Here is a 20,851-nt window from a genome sequence, read left to right on the forward strand (position 1 = left end):
ACTTCAAAGAACCCCGTCCTCAGGGGCAGATATGCACTTATACATAACTGGGGGCGGGGGCAGCATAAATACCTCTGAGGCTCATTCATGCCTTTGCAGAGGTCCAGAGGGTCCAATCGAACAACCCACACTGGTGGCTGCAGGAGGCCCAGACACTCAGGGTGGACCCCTGTGGGCTCCCTTCCCCTACCCTCCCACCACCCCCATCCAGGTGCATTGCATCCTATTTACTTGGTTCCTCTGAAAAAGCTACAAAAGCCAGTGGATTAGGAGCTCACCCACGTCACTCAGTCCCTCTCCAGATCAGCTGGTCATTTCCCCCACCAACTCCTAGAGGGAGCCACATCCCATGAGTTTCTATCACTTTATTTTGCAAAAATAGAAAACTCAGCAATATGCGATACAGCGGGGTGGAGGGGAGATGTAAACAGAGGGGAGGGGACAGCACCCTGACCCCCCAGAGAAACAGGGGAGCCAGCGGGAATCTTATTTGGCAGCTAAATACAAACTGGGGATTGGAGGAAGAAGGGCGGGGTCACAGGGGCCCTGGGCACCCCCTCCCAAGACTCCTGGAGGAAGGGGTCAATTCCAGGGTGTAAACAAAAGCTAATAAATAAATAGAGGCTTCCTCTGGGTCAGGGCGGGATCAGCTAAGCAGCACCCACCCCCCTCTCCCTGGGCCAAGCTGCTCTGGGGGTCAAGAGGGGAAGGCACTAGGGGGAGAAGGATCCCCTGGCCCCTCTGTAGTGTAGGAGGGTCCCTGCCCCTGATGGCTGAGATGGGGGGCAGGGGGAGCCCAAGGCACATGATAGGGCTGGGGGAGGGCTTGTAACGGAGGGCACAAGGGAAACTCTGGGCCCAAGCAAAGAGGCGCAGAATGGACCTGCACCTGTCCCTTTCACCCTCTGTTCCCCCATGGAAATGCAGGGCCCAGCCTGCCCTACCCTGACCTGGCATGAGGATGGGGCACAGAGGGCAGCGTGCACCCAGCAGGTGCGTTCTGCAGCATTAGGCACCAAGGGCAGGGGTAAGAGGGTGGGCTCAGCCCTCCCCCTATGCCCCCCTTTTGGTCTCTAGTGTTCCTGTTTGCTCCCAGAGGCCTAAGCACCAGCAGAGGAAGGGGCTGTGGAATGGCAGAGTCTTCCTCTTGCCCTGGGGAGCCCGGGACCCTGGTGCCTAAGGGGCAGTGCTGAGATTTTAGAGTCCAAACCCAGGCTCACCCCTCTGCCCTCTCTACTGATGGGAGCAGGGCAAGCCCCCAAGACTGGAGAGAGAGCCAGTTAGAGCAGGAAGGGGATGAACACAGAGGCACCCCTGGAAACTTTGGCAAAAACAAGGAGCTCATTGGAAGGGGTGGGGAGAGGGCAGAGCAGGTCCTCCTCCAGTCACGGGTGGTGTCTGGGAGATGGTCAGTCTGCTGCCTGGAGCCCCAACCCCCATGGCAAGGGAAGTCAGGGGCCCTGGTCAGGCTGGGGGCTGCGGCCCCTTTTGCCCTGGCCCCCAGGAACCTCATCCTCGCTAGAGGCCTTGGAGTGGGGACCAGGCTGCGAGGAGTCGTCCTCAAACATTTCGGGGTTTTCCAGCATCTCTCTGATGAGGGGAGGCATCGGGCCCGGAATCTCCATCTTCAAGGTAATGGCCCTTTCCGCTCCTGTAAGGGAGGAGCAAAGAGGTTCAGCGGGGCAGAGGTACATGCTCCTTGAGGCCCTAACTTTCTCGACTGACCTATGACTCCCTTCAGGGGGCTCCCAGGACAGGCCTGCCGCCTCTCTGTCCCAGCTTACCCTCTCCCTAATCCACGGTTCCTGGGGGCCACTCCTCTGCCCACTCCTCTACCTGTCTTCTCTGCCAAGCCTGCTGTCCCTTCGTCCCATTCTGTCAGGCTGTCTTCTCAAAGATCACACCATGCCCAACTCTCAGCCCCACTCCTCAGGTACCCCACCCTTGAATGTCCACAGCTTGCCAGTTGTTCCTAGCCCTGTTCTTAATAACATTTATGATAATAGCTAATATTTATCAAACACTTACTATCTGCCAGGCATCTTTCTAAATCAGCACTGTTCAACAGAACTTTCTGTGATTATGGGAATCTCTGCTCTGTCCAACATAGTAGTCACTAGCCACAGGTGGCTACTGAGCCCTTGAAATGTGAGTTCCTGCAACTGAGGAACTCAATGTTCAGCTTAATGCAGTCCCAAGCCTGTTGTGTGTTAACTCAGTTAGTCCTCCCAATAACCTTATGAGGTGGATGTAAGCACAGCCCAGTTTACAAACAGGAAGACAAGGTACAAAAAGTAAAGGAATTTGCCCAAAGTCTCCCCACTAGCAGGTGGCAGAGCTAGGATTCCAGTGTAGGCCACCTGGTTCTCACCCGCCCTGTTCTTGTCTCTGCCTGTCCACCTGCCTGACCTGGGAGACCAGCAGCTCCAGGAAGAGAGAGGGGAGGCTCACTCGTGACTAACCCTTGGTGCTGATGCCCCGGAGGTCGGTGATCTTCATAAGCATCCTTGGGAACATGTAGGGCTGGGTGGGCCGCCGCCGCCGGGCATATAGCCTCAGGGCTTCCAGCAATGGCTCCTGGAGCTTGTCCACTTTTTCAGGTTCTTCCAGGTCCATACGGTCTATGGGGACAAGGACAGAAGAGATGGGGAGGACAGTGACAAGTGGCTGATCTCCAACTGACCCTGCTCTACTGGCCTCCAGGACCCAAACTTGTCCCATCAGCCCTCGCTTATTGTCCGTGAACCCCACCCAGGCCATGTCCCCATGTCTAAGCCCATTCAGCAAGAGGCTTTCTCTGGTAAATCACTCCTGCCCAGACCCCCATCTCAGCACCAGCATCTGGGGTCTCCTCAGCTCCCCCTGGCTCTGCCCCTCTTTTTGTCCTATGTTCCAGGCTGCAGGGGTGCCTGGACTGGATAAGAAGTCTGTGGATGGGGCCAGGTACAACAATCCAGGGGGAGGTACCAAGGTCTCCCCTGGTCAGAGATCAGATGTCAGGTGTGGAGGGAAAGGAGCCCAAGCAAACGCCAGGGGGCGCCCCCGTACCTCCACAGATGAGGCAGATGGCACTGAGCAGCCCTGTCTCCGTGTCATCCATCTCCAGTGGCAGGAGCTGCCCAGCAAAGGCAAAGACGAGGTCTGTGAGGGGCCCGAAGCCAGCGTTGTGCATCTGGGTCCGGTTCAGGGTCAGCCCATCGGAGAAGGTCATGGTGTCCTGCTCTGGGGTGTACCTTGTGCAGATCCGCAGCATCTGGAGGTGGCCGGGGGGAGGGTTAGTGCTGTCTCTGGGGAGGGGGGCGTATGGGGGTGGAGAGAAGAGGGAATGAGGTACACGTGGAAAGTGAGGAGGTTAGGTCCAGAAGGAGGGAAACTTGAAGCAGCACGGGGAGGAAGGCAGAGAGATGGAGGATCTGAATGTTAGAGAGGGAAGAGAAGTCAGAAGGAGGCCAGGCATCCAGAATTCTAGGAGCAGATCTTAGGGACAAGGGTTAAGACAAAAAGAGCCTGGGCTTAGAGGAGATCTGAGGAGTCCCAGATTAGAGTGGGGAGGAGAGAGAATGAAATCTTTGTGTGGACCAACTCCTTGGTCTCCTATGAGGGTCAGGCTGTGGGGGGAGACGGGCCCTGAGGCTTAACTTACCAGGATGTCCAGGCAGGCAGCCTTGAGGAGAGTGATCTGGTCAGCAATGCTGAGCCCTGTGAAGCCGGGCAGCCGCTTGGCAAACTCCACGATCTTGATGATGCACTTGGTGGCCAGCTCACTGAACTTGTCCCACAGCCCCAGATCCAGCTGCACCCGGTGGTCTGCACTGGAGTTCTGCACAGAGTGCAGGTTAGAATGCAAGCTAAGCCCCGCCCTAGAGACTGTCCTCTTTCTGCCAATACCTAAGCTCTCCCCTCTGCATTCTGATGCCCTCCTTGTCCTTGTCCTTGTCCTGCACCAGACCATGGCCTTCAACACAAGCCCTACTCTTTCCCCAAGGTGAACAGTCCCCTGCCCTCACTGGGGCCCTGCCCGCTTCTCACCGTGGTGTACTTGCCCAGCTGGCAGAGCGAGGGGAAGGTCTCCTGATGGGCTTTGCTGACCTTGGTGATGAGCTCTTCTAACTGAGGGCTCAGCTCATAGCTGTCAAGAGACCCTTCTTCCTTCACCTCTTTCTTCTTCTTGTTCCGGTCATTCCGCACGGCTTGGGGGTGGAGGCACAAAGAGAGGGGCAGGACGCTCAAAACCTCCCTCTGGATATCTCCTCTCTCCCTGATCTAATGTGCACAGTCCTTATCATGAACATCTCTTCCCTGGGACCCTAGTTAGTGCCTCAGTTTCCCTAGCTCCTACATTAGCTCCCATTCCCTGGCTGGCTCTCCCCAGCCCCACCCAGGGCCTGCAGCCCCTGCTCCCTCCCCAGGCCATTCGGCTCCATCCTGCCCTTCCTGTCACCCTGCAGGAGCTGGGGAGGGGGGGCAGGATATGCAGGCGGCAGGATATCCACTTATAGCCTTGGCAGCACAATGGCGCAGGGAAGGGGGGGCACCCCAGGTCCACCTCAGGCTCAGTCCTGGGAGCATGGGGAAGGGACTGGCAAGCCCCACTTCCCCTCGAAACAGGAGAATGTGAGACAGGTAGCTCCATTCACTCTTTCAGAGAAGGGGCGAATGGGAAGGGGTGGGGCCTCCTGGGTGAAAGGAGCTAATCAAATACGACTGGCCAGGGAGGAGGCAGCACCCCAGGGCAGGCTAGATCTCAGAGGTCAGGGCGGTGGGAAGAGGGTGGCAACCACAGGCTGGGACAGGAGTGTTCCTGCCCAGGCCAGGGCCAGGGACCTACCTTCCTTGGACATGCCCACTTCAAAGCACTTCTGGAGTCGGCAGTACTGGCAGCGATTCCGGGTCACCTTGTTGATGATACAGTTTTTGTCGCGGTGACATGTGTACACCATGTTCTTTTGGATGCTGCGGCGGAAGAAGCCCTGGAGTTGGGGGTGAGGGGAACATCAGTGAAGCAGGATGCTGACAGTACCAACCTCCTACAGGCCTTGCAGGCTACCCCAGGCCTGACCCAATCTATTTACTACCTAGGGGCAAAGCAGCCCCTCCCACCCCACAGAGATACCTACTCACACACTGTCCCACCCCTCTGGGCTGGTCCCTGGTCTCTGCTCTCACGCGGGTAACTCCAGGTGCCCAATGGGCCCATCCCCACTACGTACACACCTTGCAGCCTTCACAAGAGCTGACCCCATAGTGGTAGCCAGAGGACTTGTCATTGCACACGAAGCAGGGCTTGTAGACACGAGGAGGTGGAGGGGGTGAGGGCGAGCTGGGCACCATCTCCTCTGAGCTAGTGCTCTGCGTCTCCACCGCTGGAGGGGGGAATCAGTGATGCCAGTCAGGGGAGGAGGACCCCTCAGATCTCCAGGCATCCACATTACACACACACACACACACCCGTTCCCACTTCTTCCTCCTGCTCAGTGCTGACAACACCATGACCACCACAAAGATTTAAGTCCCAACAACCATGTACAGCCCCAGAATAAACACTTCCAGAAACCCCCAAACAACCACGAGGACTGCACCTCCTAGAGTCTGGCCGTCTCCCCCTACCACAGTGCCAGCCCGAGGCCACGTGACACTGCTCAATTCTCCAAGTTCCAGGCCAAAGCCGTCCTGAAAGTTAACATCTCTGGGCCTCGGTGTCCCCAGCAATAAGGGAGTGGGTAGAGGGGTTATGTCTGGCGGCTCTGAACTCTCTAGTCACTCCCTGTCACATGGGTCGATCTTTGTCAGGTGACCTACCTCCCACCATCCTCCTCATGAGGCAATAGATCTGGGGGTGATAGGCAATGACAGGCCACCTGGAGCCAGCACCTGGCTAAATGACCTGCTGGGACATGCAGTAGGTAGAACAGAACCTCATTTTCTCTCAAGCAGTACAGGGTAGGTAACCCTCAAGCTTTTCCCTCCCATACCAAGCCCCAAATAACCACAATGTCCTTTTCCCCAGAAACCACACTGACACAGTGGAGCAAATGGGACACAGCTGTCAGGAAAGTACATTAGAGGATATGCAATAGTCTATTTTACACCTGAAGAAACTGAGGTCAAGAGAGGGTAGTGACAGCCCCGCGCCACAGTGCCAGACCTTCTGACTAGATCCAAGTGGCCTGGCTGGAGTCACACGAGTTGGGGAAGGGGAGACTGAGGTATCCGCTCAGATTCTCAGGTCTACAAGCTGTTGGGGGTGTAGCAAACGGGAGAAGTCAGGTGACAGTGGGTAAACAGGGCTAATGGGGGAGGGGAGCTCTCTCTGGACCCTCTCTGAGACTGTCTTCACTCCTAAACGTCCCCTGAAAACACTCAATTGCAGCTCAAAAGGGGTCTCAGCCCTCGCCACACAGACTGCGTGTAGGGAGGACACCTTCTGTTCGGGAAGCTGCTGAGTAAACCTTTTTTGGGTGTGTGGTTGATCTTCAGAGGCTGGAAAAACCTCTAAGTTATTCAACCTGTAGGACCTGTTGCCCAAACCTGGAGGGGCCGGGTTAAGGCAAGGAAACCCTAAGACCCTCCCTAAGAAGTGGCCCACGCACCCACCTCATGAAGACCTTCTTCCCTCTAATTCGCTGCAGCCCACCTGGTCAGAAGTCGGCCCCATGCCGCCAGAAGGGCAGAAGGAATGCCCAGGATGCTGGGGTCCCAGGATAGCTCCACCCACCCCACCCCCCAACACACACAGACACTGCATTAGCATAAGAATCCTGCTGGAGTGAGATTCCCCGATGAAAAAGGAGAGCGAGGAGGGGAGGGAAGAAGGGTGCCTGGAGTCTATTCAGAGCTGGAGGCGGGAGACTCCAGCAGGGGCCAGTGCTGAGAGATGTGGGGCGGGCTGGAATGCCTTTCAGGACCCCTCCTGGCATCCTCTGAGGGCACATGTGCTGTCCACAGGCCAGTGCGTGGGGTGGTGCTCACTCTGGCGCTGACGCCCTCCCTGCCCGCAGAGCGCTGCCTCATTTCCTCTCTTGCGAAAGGGCCTGGGTGCGGTCAGACTGGCATAGGGCAGTGCCAGCCAATTATAAGACTAGGGGCCCCAGGGAGGCAGGCCCGGGGGCAGCTTTTCCCGTCTAAGTGGTGCTGCCACCCCTTCTCGGCACCCTTCTGGCACACCCCCGCCCCCTGAACCCTAAAGTGCAGCCCAGTGGCTCTGGTCAATCTTGGGGCAAAGAGAATGGCTAATTGGGTCAACTCCGCTCAGATTCCCTTCTCAGCTCTGGGCTGAGACCCCACCATCGGGATGCCACTCCTGGGCTAGGCAGGGGCCCCCGCTGGGGAGGGGTGGGGGGGGCTCTGGGTTTTTCTCCTTTTAAAGCCCAAATTGCTGAAATTGAGGAAATTCCTGACCAGGCTGAGCGGAGCTTCAAACAAACTCTTTATAACCGGCTGTAAACGCTCCCAGCTGCGAGGCCCAGGGCTGAGAAGCCCAGACTCACAATCTGACACACACCTCCTTGGAGACACACACACATACTCACATGTCAACAACACACAGGGCACAATAGCAGGCATGTTACCAATGCACTCTATACCCAAACAGGACCCCGGCACAGAACACACAGGTGGGCACAGAGGCACACTCCCTCCAGCCACACCGTGGAGGTGGAGGCACAAGTCATAAAGCTGACACACAACACCCAGCGCTCCGCTTCACATTTGCAAGCAAGCAGCTCTGCTACCAGACAAACACCCGGGCCTGCCAACACAGCACCAGGACACCAAAGCCGCCAAACATGCACAGACATACCACCCCACCCTCCCCTCAAAGGACCTCTTTCCTGCCCTGGTTTAGACACACAGGTCTAAAGTACTTTCTAAAAGTGTGTGGAGCAGGCCTCAAGCCCACCAAGACCCCAGAAGCCAAAATTACTGGTCCAAACTGAAACGCAAAAGCACACTGCCAGCCAAGTCCTAGAGGCTTCCATGGGCCTGAAAAAGGACAGAGACCCTGCCCCGCCTCCACAATCCCTTCCTGGGAGATGATTCTCTCCACCTCAGCACCCCTCCCAGCATACCCCAATTCCCCATCCTATTGGGCAAGGAGAGGAAGGTTAAGAATTCACAAGGATTTGGTGCAAAGCAATAGTTTCATGCTTTCTCCGCCCTTTAAATGCCACACTTTTAATTCTTGCCCCACCCCACCCCGAAGTACGGTCTTCTGTTTGCCACCTCCCTCTTCCAGTCTCCCAGTTGTTAAATCTGAGCAGCTCTGCCCTGGAACCAAAAGACCGAAAAAAAAAAAAAAAAAAGGCGAACTCGTAAACAGCGCTGCCGAGTGCCAAGGAGCGAGGCGCGTTGGCGGGGCTCGGTGACCCCGCGCGCGCACTCCCCCAGCGCCCGCCGCCCGCCCCTGCCCAGTGCCCCCAAGCCCCTCGGCCCCGGGCGTCCGCACCCCGGCTACTACGAGCGCGGGCTCGGCCCCGGGGAAATTTGGGGGGTGTTCCAGGCTCTCCTCCCGGCCCCTCCCCACACCCCACGCCCGCCAGGCACTTCGGCCCAGGCTTCAAAGCCGCCTCTCATCTGGACTTCATTTTTACTGCCTCTCAGTCCCCAGCTTTTTATTACCGCTCTGGAAAGGGGTTCCAGGGCCCCAGGCCTGGCATCTCCCATTTCACAGAGAGGGGAAGATGGATATTTGGGGAACCAGTAGTCGTACTCCCCCTGCCGCTGCCACCTCCAGGCCACCTCCCACCATCTAGAGATTTGGCTGTAAACTTCTCGCTTCCTACTGAAATTGTGTGCGTTGGGGCCATAGGAAAAAGTCTTCTCTGCATACAATCCTATACACACTTCCAAACATTGCTTTTTAAAATGGGGGAGGGGGGCGCCAGAGCCCAGCCTTCTCCGGGTGGTGTGCACAACCCCTTCCACCCTGCACGGAGAACACACAGGATGCACGCTCGAACACAGCACTTTCCAAAACCGCCCCCGCAGCCACGCAGGGGCACACGCCCTCCCGGCCTCACGCCACAAACATCCCACACAGGGCCATGCGGACCTGCCAACGCTGTCGGAGGGCGACACTGCGCGGAGAGACCCCTGCACTCACACCCACACCGCCCTAGGCAAGGCGCTGCACACTTCAGGGATTCACACCCTCTGAAAATCATATTTTTTACACTCTGAACTTCCCACATGTACTTTACAAACGCCACCCACGATCCTGGGTGCCATATCCCTTCGGGGCCAGGGACCTGCGGGCACAAACTACCAACACACCTCGGTCTCTCCCTATCCCCAGGAATTCTGGAGTGGCATCAACCACAGGTCCTAGCTAAACACCCACCATAAAAACCACACACACTCCAAACACTACTGCACACACCCAAAGGAGTAGCTGAGGCCCCCACGTTTAAAGGGCCAGTACCTCTCTTTCCTATACACCCGCCCCTGACAGAGAAAGGGTCAGAATCTCCGTTTGCACCCCAGTCCCACCTTTTACACACGGAAAGAGTGAACCGCTGCCTCTCCCGCACCCCACACCCTAGCCCCCGGCTCGGGTACCTACATTGCAGACTGGCGGGCTGCGGCCAGGCAAAAGGCTCAAGTCCGGCGAAACAGGAGCTGCCCGTGGCTCTGCGCAGCAAGCCGGCCCCGGGCCCGGCCGCCCCATACAGCCGTCGCGGACCCGGGGCAAACGTTTCCATGCAGTCGTACATCGCGACCCGGCTTGGAGGGAAGCTGGGTGCTAGGAACACCAAGGACCCGCAGCCGATTCCCCCTCCTCCCCCGGCGGCGCCCCGCTCCTGGAGGGGGGGAGGGGGAGGGCTAGCATAGGGCGCCGGGCTGCATGGGGGGTAAGGGGTGGGCGGGGAAGAGGGGGATCCCCAGCAGGGGAAAGGGACTGGGCGGGGCGCAAAGCAGAGGCTGCAGCTTCAGCCGCGGTCCGGCTCACTCTGGGCGCCTCGGCGGCTAGCACTGGGGAGACCTTTTGTAAAAGCGAAGCCCGGAGGGGTGGGGGGTGGGGCTTGGAGAGCGAAGTGGGCCGGGCACCAAGATGAGCAGAACTGGGAGTGGAGCGCACACACATACACATACACACGCTCGCGCCGCGGCGCGCGAGCTTGCTTAGACACATCCGTGCATGCATTTATGTTGGCAGGCACCACGCATTTGTAAATATGCAATAGTGCACATGCATGTCTGCACGCACATAAAATCACAGATGCACACACGTTTGTGCAAGCACACCTGGCTCTGGAGAACGCTTGCAAGCATTCTCTCTACACAGCCAGGAGGCTTTGCACGCATTTGCACTTAAGCGCGTGCCCTGGTCGGGGATGGGGGAAGGAGTGGAGGAACCAAGCACACTCATTTTCTTTCTCGTTTTCCCCCTCTCCCCCAAGACTCTCTTTTCCACTCAAGTCAATGCAGGCAGGGACGTCAAGGATGACCGGGAAGAGGGGAACATCGAGATTCCCTGAGCGCAGCAGTTCTCCCGAGCCGGAGGACCTGCGCTACCTCCACCCCCTCATTCCCAGGCTTGGCTCCTCCCTCTCCCTCCGCGCGCGCGCTTCAGGGCCGAACAGTACATTCCTGCGGCTCGGCGCGCGCGGCCTCCTCCTTCCTTCCCGTCCTCCCCACCCCCGGTCGAAGGGCCGGAGCGCGCTCCCGCCGTGAACTCTCCGGGAACCCCCCTCGGGGCGGGTGGCCGGGCGCGCTCACCTCCTCCTGACCCGGCCCCGCCCCACCCCGCCCAGGCCGTCGCCAGCGCCGCCGCGGAGTCCCCCCGCCCCCTCCAGCGCAGCCTGGAGTCCACCCCTCCTAGCCCGAGCTGTCCTCCCTCCGCCGCGTCCCGGGCCGCCTGCCTCCCAGTCCCTGCAGCCCCATCCCGCGACTGACACTCCCTCAGCGCCTCCGCCGCCTCTCTCAAGGCCCCTGCCTCCAACCTCACTTCACTCTTCGAGCCCAAAACTACCACCCCAGACTGCCCCGCCAGTGCCAGGGGCGCCTCGGCCGCAATGGCCCTCCTGAGTGCCAACGCCCCTCCCCCGGAGTTTCTACCGTGCCAGCTGCCCCAAAGTGCCAAGTGCCCCCCTCAGCAATAACTGCGAGTCTGGCCATGAACTGTTCTCGGAGCCATCACATCTCCCCACCATTGGCAATAAGCGCCCCTTCTCCCCTTCAGTGCCACACTTAGTGCCCTGCAGATCTTCAGGGCCGCCTCCCCGTCCCTCGCTTGCCCCTTCCGGGCACCGAGCGCCCTCGCCTGTCAGAGACCCGGCTGAGGGGGGCGGGGGTTTGGCCACGTCAAGAGTTTGCCCTCGCCGGGCCGGGCCGACTCGGGGACCCTGGCCCCGGGACAGCGCCAGCGGCGGCGACTCCCGGAAACCGCCCCTCCCCCGCGGCCCGCCCGCCGCCCGCCCGCCCGGCCGCCCGGCGGGCCGGCCCAGCCGGCTCTGTCAGCGCCGCTCACACGGGGAGCGCTGGGGGAGCGGGAGCGCCGCCCGGCCCGGCCCGGCCCCTGCCCCCGCCCGGCGGCTGCGGCGGCCAGGGCGGGGCGCGCTTTTCTAAGAATCTGTTGTACCGGGTGGGGGGCGCACTGGGGTGCTGCAGGAGTGGGGCGCCAGTTTGGAAGAATAAAGAGCAGGAAGGGGTGCCAGAGCAGCGCAGAGGAGGGGCCCGGGTGGCTGCCGGGGATTGCGGGGGGGCAGGGCTGGGAAGGAGGGCCTGGCTGGCGGATGGGGAGGCGCGGGGTGGCAGCGTTGACTGGGGGGCTTGAAGCAGGGATGAAGAGGGCATGCAGTGCTCTTTCCAACCCAGCGTGGGCTCCCTGCTCCTGCCCCCAACCCCAAATACCCCATTTCTGAATCCAGCCCCATCTCCCCCGCTGCGAAAAAAGGGTGACAGATTTCTGAATCAGAATCTGGCCAGTGGCAAAAAAAAAAAAAATCAATTAAGTGCAAAATGGGGAGTACCCCCCAAAAAAGGGGGGAAAGAGCCCTGATTAGTCAACTCCAGGCTGTCAGTCACCCCCACCCTTCCCCCTCCGAAATCTGAAAGGTCCCAATTAAGTCAGGCCTGCCTGGTTGGTAATTAGAACCAGAAGTGGCCAGGCCACAGGGAGGGGGGTTGGGAGTGGGGCACAGGAGGAGTGGGGGGAGGGCTCCAGGAAGTCATGAGTCCTCAACAGCCCCCCTTTCTCTTCACCAGATGCACCCCACTCCTCATCACCCATCTGTGTGTGCTTCCCAGGCATTGCAGGGAGAGGGGGCCCTAGAAAGGACCAGGCATTAGGGTGTCAGGCCCACCCTTCCCATCAACTCCAGCCCCCCATTCTAGACTGTCTTAGTACAGTCTTGAGGAGAAGGTAAGAGGATGGGGGAATCTAGTGCCCCCTCTTTTCCCCCAAAGTCCCCCCAGCCCTTATTGCAGCAATTAGACCCATTAGCCTTCTAGCATTTCATGGGAACCAGATGTTCTCCACCAGTCTGATGGGAGGATGGGGGGGGGCTGCTGCCTGACTCACCCCCTTCCCTATGATCCCCACCACCAGGGCGCACCCCTCCCAGCTAGAGCCCCACAAAGGCACGGCCCCAGAGGCAAAGAGAAGTGTACCCCTCCCCCACTTAGGAGGCCATTAGCGCTCAGAGTCTTCCATGGTCACCCCTCAGAGCCTCTACTACCCTGGCAAGGATGAGTTTGGCCAACAAGGGACTGCGGTGGCACGGACAGCTAACTCCTTATGCACCCCTCCTCTCCCCCTCCTGCCACCTTCGGGATGAGGCTTGACAATGACTGGGTCTGAATTCCTCATGCTAAATTCTCCTCTTCTCCCAGAACTTCCCTGAAAAAACTGAAGAGGGGGTATTTCAAAGCAAAGAGGACCCGCCCCAGGGTAAGTCCCGACTTGGGAGTCCCACCTGAAGGGCGGTAGGAGGGGTCTCTGGAGGAGGGGGCAGCAGAAGAGCCGGGGAATAGGGAGGTGTGAATGAGGGCCGGGGCCCAAAGCAGGGATGTGAGGAGCGCTGGGCAGGATGGGGGCTGGGACCGGGTAGGGGGCCAGGAGAGGGGGGTGCAGCCTGGGCCCCAGCGGCGGCGGCTTGCCCGGCTCCCCCCGCCGGAGAGGTTTCCTGTTGCAATCAAAGCCCCGTTTGTGTCGGCCTGGAGCTGGAGCCCGAGCCTGAGCAGGAGAGACTGGGGAGGGGAGGGGAGGGAGGCAGCGGGCTGGGGTTTTTTCCTGGAGGAGGCCTCGCTGCCGCCTGCTCGCCACCCTTACCCGCCAGCCTCTGCTTGCCTCTCCCAGCGACTGGGCTCTTTTTGTGTCTGTGCCTTTTTGGCCAGCATACTTCCCTCATCTGGTTTAGGTCTCTGAGTCTCCCTTTTTCAGTTTCTTTTAAGTAGAACTCTTTTTCTTCCTCTGCCTTTCAGCCTGCCCTCAGTTTCTCCATGTGACTTCGTGTGATGCAGTCTGGGCTCGTTGTCCCAGAGACACTGTCACCAAGTTCAAAGGACAAACTGGGCCAGGTCCTCAGGACCACAGATATCTCAAGAGGAGGAGGAGGGCAAGGCTTCCCTTCCATCCCATCACACTCTGTTCCCTGTTGTCTAGATAAAGCAAACATACACCACACCAGTGTTCAGAAGTAGAGAGATACACAGGCACACAGCCACCGGGGTTTCATGCACATGTATGAGCACGCACACGCGCACGCATTCACACACACAGCACACCCCTCTGCTTTCCCATGCACACAGGCCTGTGCTTGCCTTGGCAGCACGTGGTCCCCTTCCCTCTCCCCTCCTCCGCCACAAGGTTCTGAGATGCTTGCCTTTCCCACTCAGCCCCTGGAGAACCCCAAGAGGTGGAGCAAGACTTCCCTTCTCAACAAGGATGTCTCCAAGGTGCTAGGGACCCAGCAGTAGGATCCAGGAGCCAGCCCCAGGAGTTCCAGACTCCATCACAGATGACCCTCCCTCCCATAGACTAAGAGAGAGAGAGTGAAGAGAGACACGGGCTCAATGTGAGGGTTGCTTTGGCATCAGACTGAGGCCTCCACTCCCTATGCATTAGATGGCCCCAGCCAAAGAAGGACAGTGGACCGGAGAAATGAGAGACTACACTCTTTCAGCCTTCGGCTGCTCTCCCACTGTGGGAAGTTTCCCAGACTCCGGGATCCCCTCTTGTCCCCTCTGCCTCCCTCTCCTTTACCACTGGGCACTGCATGCCCCACTCCCATGCAAGCTGTCTGGACCCAAGCCTTCCCTTCCTCCCCACCCCACCGCCACCTCTCTGCCCAGGCCTGTCCCCTGCTGCCAGCCGCACCCTCCCCAGCTACCTGCCCTGGTTCTTGCTCCTCCCTTGGATTTCTCCTTTCAGTCCCCCTCCTTCAGGGCAGCCTTTGGGGATAGAGCCCAGTCTGACCCCTTCCCCTACCTTGACCTCACTTTGAACCCTGACCTTGATCTCAATGCCTCCAGAGCGCAGAGGCACAAGGAGGACTTCACTGGGGACTGGCTACTAGCTCTCAGCATTCTCCCCACTACCATTCTCTTTCTCCTCTCCCTCCTTTCTCCCCTGAACAGGGAAAATGAAGTCCCAGAGGACTGAGTTGTATGGTTCTGTGCAAGAAGTACATTCATGTAGGGAGGGTGGTTCCTTCCCACCTCCCGAGGCCCTGGGACAGATTCATGGGGTGTAAATGAGGTAGGGGAAGCCCAGCCGAGGTTTCCAAAAAGGTGGGCTTTGTGCTCTCTTATTCACCTGCATGCCACCCAAATAACCCCTGTTGGACTACAGACATGCCACCAGCAGGCCTCACCAAACACCAGACACACCGTCAGCAGCCCTATTAAATACGGCCTTACTCCTCACACTGACTCTTTGTTGCACACACTGGAATTCTGAATATGAGCAGAGTCTCAGGGACATGCTGTGCACACACAACTGCATATAGTCTTCACACACACACACACACACACGCCTTCTCCAGATGAGCACGGTCTTTCCAGTAGAGCTGCCAGCCCCGTCTAGTCACCCCTTTACACATACACACAACCCTCCGAGTGCCCCCTCCTGAAGGCAGGGCCCCTCCTCTCCCACCTCTCTCTCTGAGCTTATGGAGCTACAAAGGATGTGTCTTTTTCTTCTGTCTTTTCTTCTCCATCTCTGCTTCTGTCTCTCTGGAACTGCCCTCTTTCTGTCTCTCCTTCCATCACCTCCCCTTCTTTCCAGGTGAGACCTTCTCTACACCAGCTCACATGCTGACCCCTTATCCCACAGAGCCCAGCATCCCGGCCCTGCAGCTCATGGGCACCCATGCCTATAATGGCCTGGTCAGGAAGAACAACTACCAAGTAGGAGGAGAGGGGATCCACAGGGAAGAGGAGAGCCCTAAGGCTTGCCTGCTGTCAGCATTCAAAGGCTTAACCCAAAGAGGGCAGGCCTGAGGGACAAGTAGGGATCTGCACAGCATGTGGGCACTGTGCCAGACCTAGGGGGAGAGGAGAAGTCAGAACCCACATGGCTGGGGGAGAGGATGCTTCTGGAACACCCCCTCCACCTCCCTGGATTACTTATGGTACAAGAGCCACCCCCTTAGCAGTGTTGCCACCCCCCCTAGAACCAACAGGAGAGTTTCCTGACCCCACACATCTTTGGGCACCTGCCACTAGAACCCTTCCTCTTTTTGCAGCCTTGCTCTAATTCAGAACAATTTCACCTCTTGATCACAGAGTCAGCTGATTGGCCTCCCAGACTCCTCTGCTTCCCAGCCTGGCTTCTCACCCCTCCCTGCACGCAGGCAGCAGCCTCAGACTTCACCAGACCCACCCTGGGCTGCCCATACAAAGGTGCTCTCCCCTGCTAGATGACTCACTCAGGAGGCAATTTTAGACCCCTAAATTTTAGGCATGCCAGTTTCCCATCCTATTTGAGCAGAAGACCTCTCATTTGCAAACACGTACATCTGTTCCACCTCCAAACCCCCTCCCTCCCACTGCTGTCACTTACTCCATTAGCTCGAACCCCTGTCCCTGCCTGCCTTCCCAACGGGGGGGTGCCAATTTTCTATATCATTCACCCTCCAAATGCCCTCCTGTTTCCACTTGCCCTCACCCCCAAGATCCCTGAGACTCACACAGAGAGGCCATCTCCTTGGGGAGGTCAGGCTGGCCCAGACCCCGGAAGCTAGGGCTCAGCATCTCGAAAGGTGGAGACCCCCTGAGTGCCCCTGGGAAGGCGAAGGGGAAGCCAGCCCCTGGGTAGCCAGATCCAGGCCCCAGGGCACCAGCCGCAAAAAGTCGCTCCTTATTGGTGGCCATGGCAGCTGCGGTGTGGGAGGCTGAATCCCCTGGGGTCTGCAGTGGGCGGGGGAGGTCTTCAGCCACAGCCCCCGCCCATGCCCACTGCCCTGGCCTGGGAGGCTCCGTGCCCGCCCTTCCTGGCCTGCCCACTGGGTCTCCAAGAGTCCTAGGGAGAAAGAGAGGAAAAGGAGAGATGAGAGAATGACCACTCTGAGGTTCCAAGCCCCATGACCCTCCTCAGTTGGAGTCTTCCTCCGTGCTGCTAGGGTTTGTCCTGCCCTGGCTCAGGGCATCTACCACACGGTAGAGGAGGCAGGGCAGGTGCTTATGCAAATTCGGAGGAATTCTCCAGGGAAGGGTAAACTGAGTTTCCAAGGTGAATGATGCTCTGAGGACTCCTGGCAGAGAGGATTCCTAAGCTGAGAAGTCACCATTAAGCACCACAACCGGGCTAGACACTTGAGTGAACCCTCACATCAATCCTGTGAAGTAGTAATTGTGATGCCCATTTCACAGAGGTGGAGGCTGAGGTTCATTGACCGGCTTAAAGTCACATGGCTGTAAGTGGTGGAGCCAGGATTCAAACTCTCTACCACCCTGGAGCAAGCAAACATACCTCTGTTGTAGCTTTGGGGCCCTACACCTCTCTGGAGAGAATAGTGCAAGGTTAGCAAAACGTTCTGGAGCCAGACAACCTGAACTGATCCTCACTGCTGGCTAGCTCTGGGACCTTAGGCATGCTACCTAATTTCTCTGTGCCTCAGTTTCCTCATTTGTCCATTGGGAATAATAATAGGGCCCATTTCATACGGTAGTTGGAGAACTAGACAATGTCACATATGTAAAGTGTTTAGAATAATGGAGGGCACATATGAAATGCTATATAGGGGTCTCATATTATTTTTCTTTGTACCTTCTCTTCCTCCATACCTCTCTTTGAATTAGCATTTCCTTTTTTCTCTATCTTCCTCAATACTCCCTCTTCCAGGTTCCCCTCCCAATTCTTTCTCTGTCTCCAATTATCCCTCCCTCCGTAACCTCTCTTGCTCCCTGTCCTTCAAATCCACAGATGTGTGCCAGGTGTGATGTCAGGGAGCTCCTCACCTTGTCCTCAGCTTACTTTGCTTCTCCATCTCCTTTTCTCTCTCTTCTCTGGGCCCTCTGCTTCTAGAAAGCCCTCCCTGCATCCTCCCCTCCCTCAAACGTAGCCTGCCCCCTGAGATTTTTAACCAGAGCCCCTGGAAGGGGGAGGGGAAAGAGGGAGAGAGGAAATGGGAATCCTAGGGCCAGGCAGGTGGTTCCTCTCCTGACGCTCTGACAAGGGAAAGCTTGACTTTCCCAGGAGTCCCAGAAGCACCCACCTCTCTAAGGAGTTAGGCGCTAGGGAAGGAGAGTCACCCCGGCCTGGGTACCTCCGCTACCAGCCAGAACCATACTGGACTGAGATGAAGAAGGGTGGAGAAGGACCAAGAGAGAGTGGAACACATAGAGACCACAGGATGGGCAGGCCCAGAGGTAGGTGACCGGTATCTCTGCCTCTCTTTCCATCAATGTTTGCTTCTAGGATCAATAGCTCTCCGTTTTTGTACCTCTGCTTGCTTTCTTTCTTTCTTTTCTATCTCTCATCTACCTTGGCCTTCAAGCTCCTGAGCGTAAACTGTCACGGAGGTTACAGGAACTCAGACCCCAACACCACTTCCCTTCACTCAGTCGCGATGCATGAAGCAGCTCCTGCCCCTCACTAAGCACCCCCATATCCCAGGCACGCTCGGACTCTTGAGCCCAGTGTCTCCTCAGGCCCTAAAGGTTTGAGCTCCGAGCCCCCTGAGTCCCTCTCCTTTTCCTCCCTACTCCCTGAAGTCCTCATCACTGGTTAAGCCCTGGTGGAGCCAGGAGTCCGGGCCCCTGAGGCCCCTGGGCCATAGCTCAACAGGCTGGGCCACATTCCAGGTGGATTAACCCCTCCAGTGCCAAGGGTGAGAAGCTCCTGGAGGTGTACCCCACCCCCCATCTTTCCCAGACTGGCTGAGACTGGGAACTGGCCCTGTGATCCAGAACTCATTGTCTCTGCTTCTCATCTCCAGGTGGGAAATAGAGACCTGAGGGTGGGGCAGGAGGACTGCGGGGGAGAGGGGCGTGTTTCCCAGAGAGGGATGCTCAGACTCCTGGTCCTTACTGAAGAATGGAGCTGTAAATGAGCAAAGGACAGCCCCAGTCTCCCTGGCCTTCCTCCTATTTGGCCTCAGAGAAGGGACTTGAGAGTTGAGTGAAGAGAGGAAGGAGACAGATTCATCCCATTTCTGAACCTTGGTTTCTCTGCCTTGGCTGAGAAGGAAAGGGGAGGGTCTTAAGTCCGGGGTGGAGGAAAGGACCAAGCAATTGAAGACAGTGGTACAGGCAGTAAAAGGAAAACTATGGACTCGGATGCCTTGGTTCTTTGGGGGACCTGTAGAAGGCAGAGAACACTCCTCTCCTCCCAAGATGCCACCTCAGACAGAGGGGGGGCTGACTAGGGGAAAGGGGCCCTTACAAAGCTGCTTCTCTTAGAGCTGAGGTGGAGTTGAGGGGAGGGCATGGATGAAGGGGGCTGCCGGATGGAGGGGGGGCGTCTCCTTGCCGTCCTGCCCGCTCCAGAGCCTGGAACAAAGCTGCTCTTGTCGGCTGCTCTCCACCCGCTGCCCCCCTCCCCTCTGTATAAACACGACCACCTTTTTCCATGACCCCATCCCCAGCCTGGGCGGAGAACCCAGGCATCCTCTGCTCTAGCCTGGGCCCCCAGCCTGCTCCCCAGGAGGCAGCGGTGGCCCTGGTTTCCCGGGCCTTGTGCCACCCTTGGGGGAGTCCAGACCCTTGAGTCTCCACCTCTCATCCCCAGGTGCCCTCCCTCCACCCCACTGGCCCCAGGGAGGGGCAGTGCCCAGGAGGCAGGCAGGCAGGCAATGCCAGTGGAATGTGTGTGGGCATTGGAGGGCACAGGCAGGGTGGGGCAGAGGGGGGAACTGGAGGTGCCAGTTAGGTGGCTTTCTGAGCCAGGGGTGGGGGTGTGCCGGGGTGGGGGTGTGCCCTGTGCTGCCTACCAGGTTGTAAGCCACAGCATGTGTGCATGCGCATGAGTGTGTGTGTCTATTTGGGATACTCAAGCTCTGGGCACCCTGCACTCACTGCCCTCCACCCGCTCCCCTGTCCTCTCCTTGCCTCAAGGATGTGGGACACTGCCTGTGGTCCTCAACCCCAACTCAGCATCTGTGGAGTGACAGAAAGGGTGGGAGCCTCAGACTTGAGGACTGAGATTGCAGCTGCCCTGGACGTGGGCTCCAAAGGGCATAGTTATCTTAGCCTCTTAGCCTGCAGACCTCTCCTCAGGCTCAACTGCCCCCTTACCCCTGTGCATTCTGACCCTTTGGCCACCTGCAGTGATCCCCTCCTACATACTGGGTCAGGTTGAGGGGACTGGGCTGTAACTGCTCAAGACAGAGAAGCATGTCGGTGGGACTCTGGGACTAGGACTCCTGGGTCCCTGCCGCAGTCCTCCTGCTCTTCCCTTGTTCAATTGGGGCTCCCCTCAAGAATACTCCCGAAGAGCCCCCTACCTTGGCTGGAGGGAGCCAAGACTCACACCATGGCTGGGGATGTGAGAGCGGGAATCCTGAACTGTGCTCCCAGGGAACGTCACTGACCCCTGTCGTATCCACTTGTCTCTCCACACTCCTAGACCCCGAGGGCCAGGATCCCTTGCCTCCGGACCTTTTCCTTGCCCTTCTGATGACCAAGCTGTGCTTTTCCGCTGGGGAAGGAGGAACCTGGACCAGTTTGGACCAAAAATCCACCCCACAGACTCACCAGGGGAAGCCTGTGGGAGGGCAGGCGGTGGCCTTTCCCCGCGGAAGGGGACCCTGTCTTCCCTCTCTCTAAGCGCCAAAGCAGGATAGAAGCCCCCCCCCCCACCCCGCCCCCCGCGGCCGAAGCCTCCTCCCCAAATGCTCTCCCCCACTACTCACCAAACTGAAGGGTCCATAAAGCCCAGCCCAGCCCCCAGCCCCAGCTTTCTAAAATCCCCCCCGTTCCCTTCCCACATCAGGGCTGACCCCCAAGTCGGGGCAGAAAGCCCCCCTCAAACCCTGAGCACAGCGTGGCCAGTCCTTGGAGGGACCGAGCCAGTGGCTGGTCGGCACGCCCGCCCCCAGCCCACCTCACCGGAGGACCCAGGCGTCCGCGGGCGGGCAGGCGGGCGAGCCTGCTTCCCCGCCTGACTCACCTGGAGGGGGAGGGAGGGGAAAGGGAGGCCGCGGAGCCCCGAGGTCCCGGCGTCGGGCGGTCGCGGGGATGGAGCGTCGCCGTGTCAGGGACTCGCGGTTATGGGGGGCTCTGGGGGGGCACGGGCTCTAGGCTAGGACTGTCCCGGGGCCTCTCGGAGCCCGCCCGCCCACGTGACCGCCCCAAAATATCCGACACATTTTCTCCCAAACCGCACACTGACTCTGCAGGCGGGGACACGGAAAATATTTTCTTTCTTTTTCTCCCTCCCCACCCCCCCCACCTCCCTCCCAGCCCGGCT

General features: G+C 58.5%; 1 protein-coding gene across 3 annotated transcripts; it reads right to left on the reverse strand.

Moving 5' to 3' along the window:
* Positions 1–350: 350 nt before the first annotated feature.
* Positions 351–20,836, reverse strand: RARG (retinoic acid receptor gamma). 3 transcript variants are annotated; one of them, XM_005611220.4, is made up of 9 exons: positions 20,552–20,836; positions 16,131–16,462; positions 5,215–5,363; positions 4,829–4,970; positions 4,030–4,190; positions 3,644–3,820; positions 3,049–3,253; positions 2,463–2,621; positions 351–1,651 (listed from the first exon to the last, which is right to left on the reverse strand). In XM_005611220.4, the coding sequence occupies exons 2-9, from the start codon at positions 16,312–16,314 to the stop codon at positions 1,452–1,454; spliced, it is 1,377 nt and encodes a 458-aa protein (XP_005611277.1). In that variant the 5' UTR covers positions 16,315–16,462; positions 20,552–20,836; the 3' UTR covers positions 351–1,451. The 3 variants fall into 3 exon arrangements, with proteins under 3 accessions (XP_005611277.1, XP_023499411.1, XP_001504548.1); XM_023643643.2 differs by lacking the exon at positions 16,131–16,462 and having other exon boundaries at positions 20,552–20,807; XM_001504498.6 differs by lacking the exons at positions 16,131–16,462; positions 20,552–20,836 and adding an exon at positions 9,560–10,724.
* Positions 20,837–20,851: the final 15 nt, after the last annotated feature.

This window comes from Equus caballus, chromosome 6 (genome assembly GCF_041296265.1).
Source record: "Equus caballus isolate H_3958 breed thoroughbred chromosome 6, TB-T2T, whole genome shotgun sequence".
NCBI lineage: Eukaryota > Metazoa > Chordata > Mammalia > Perissodactyla > Equidae > Equus > Equus caballus.

Coding starts and splice junctions, on each gene's coding strand:
- RARG (XM_005611220.4), bottom strand. CDS start 16,314: ATGGCCACCAATAAGGAGCGACTTTTTGCGGCTGGTGCCCTGGGGCCT. Junction 4,191..4,828: donor AGTGGGCATGTCCAAGGAAG/GTAGGTCCCTGG, acceptor TCCACCCCCAAG/CCGTGCGGAATGACCGGAAC. Junction 3,821..4,029: donor AGCTGGGCAAGTACACCACG/GTGAGAAGCGGG, acceptor CACTCTGTGCAG/AACTCCAGTGCAGACCACCG.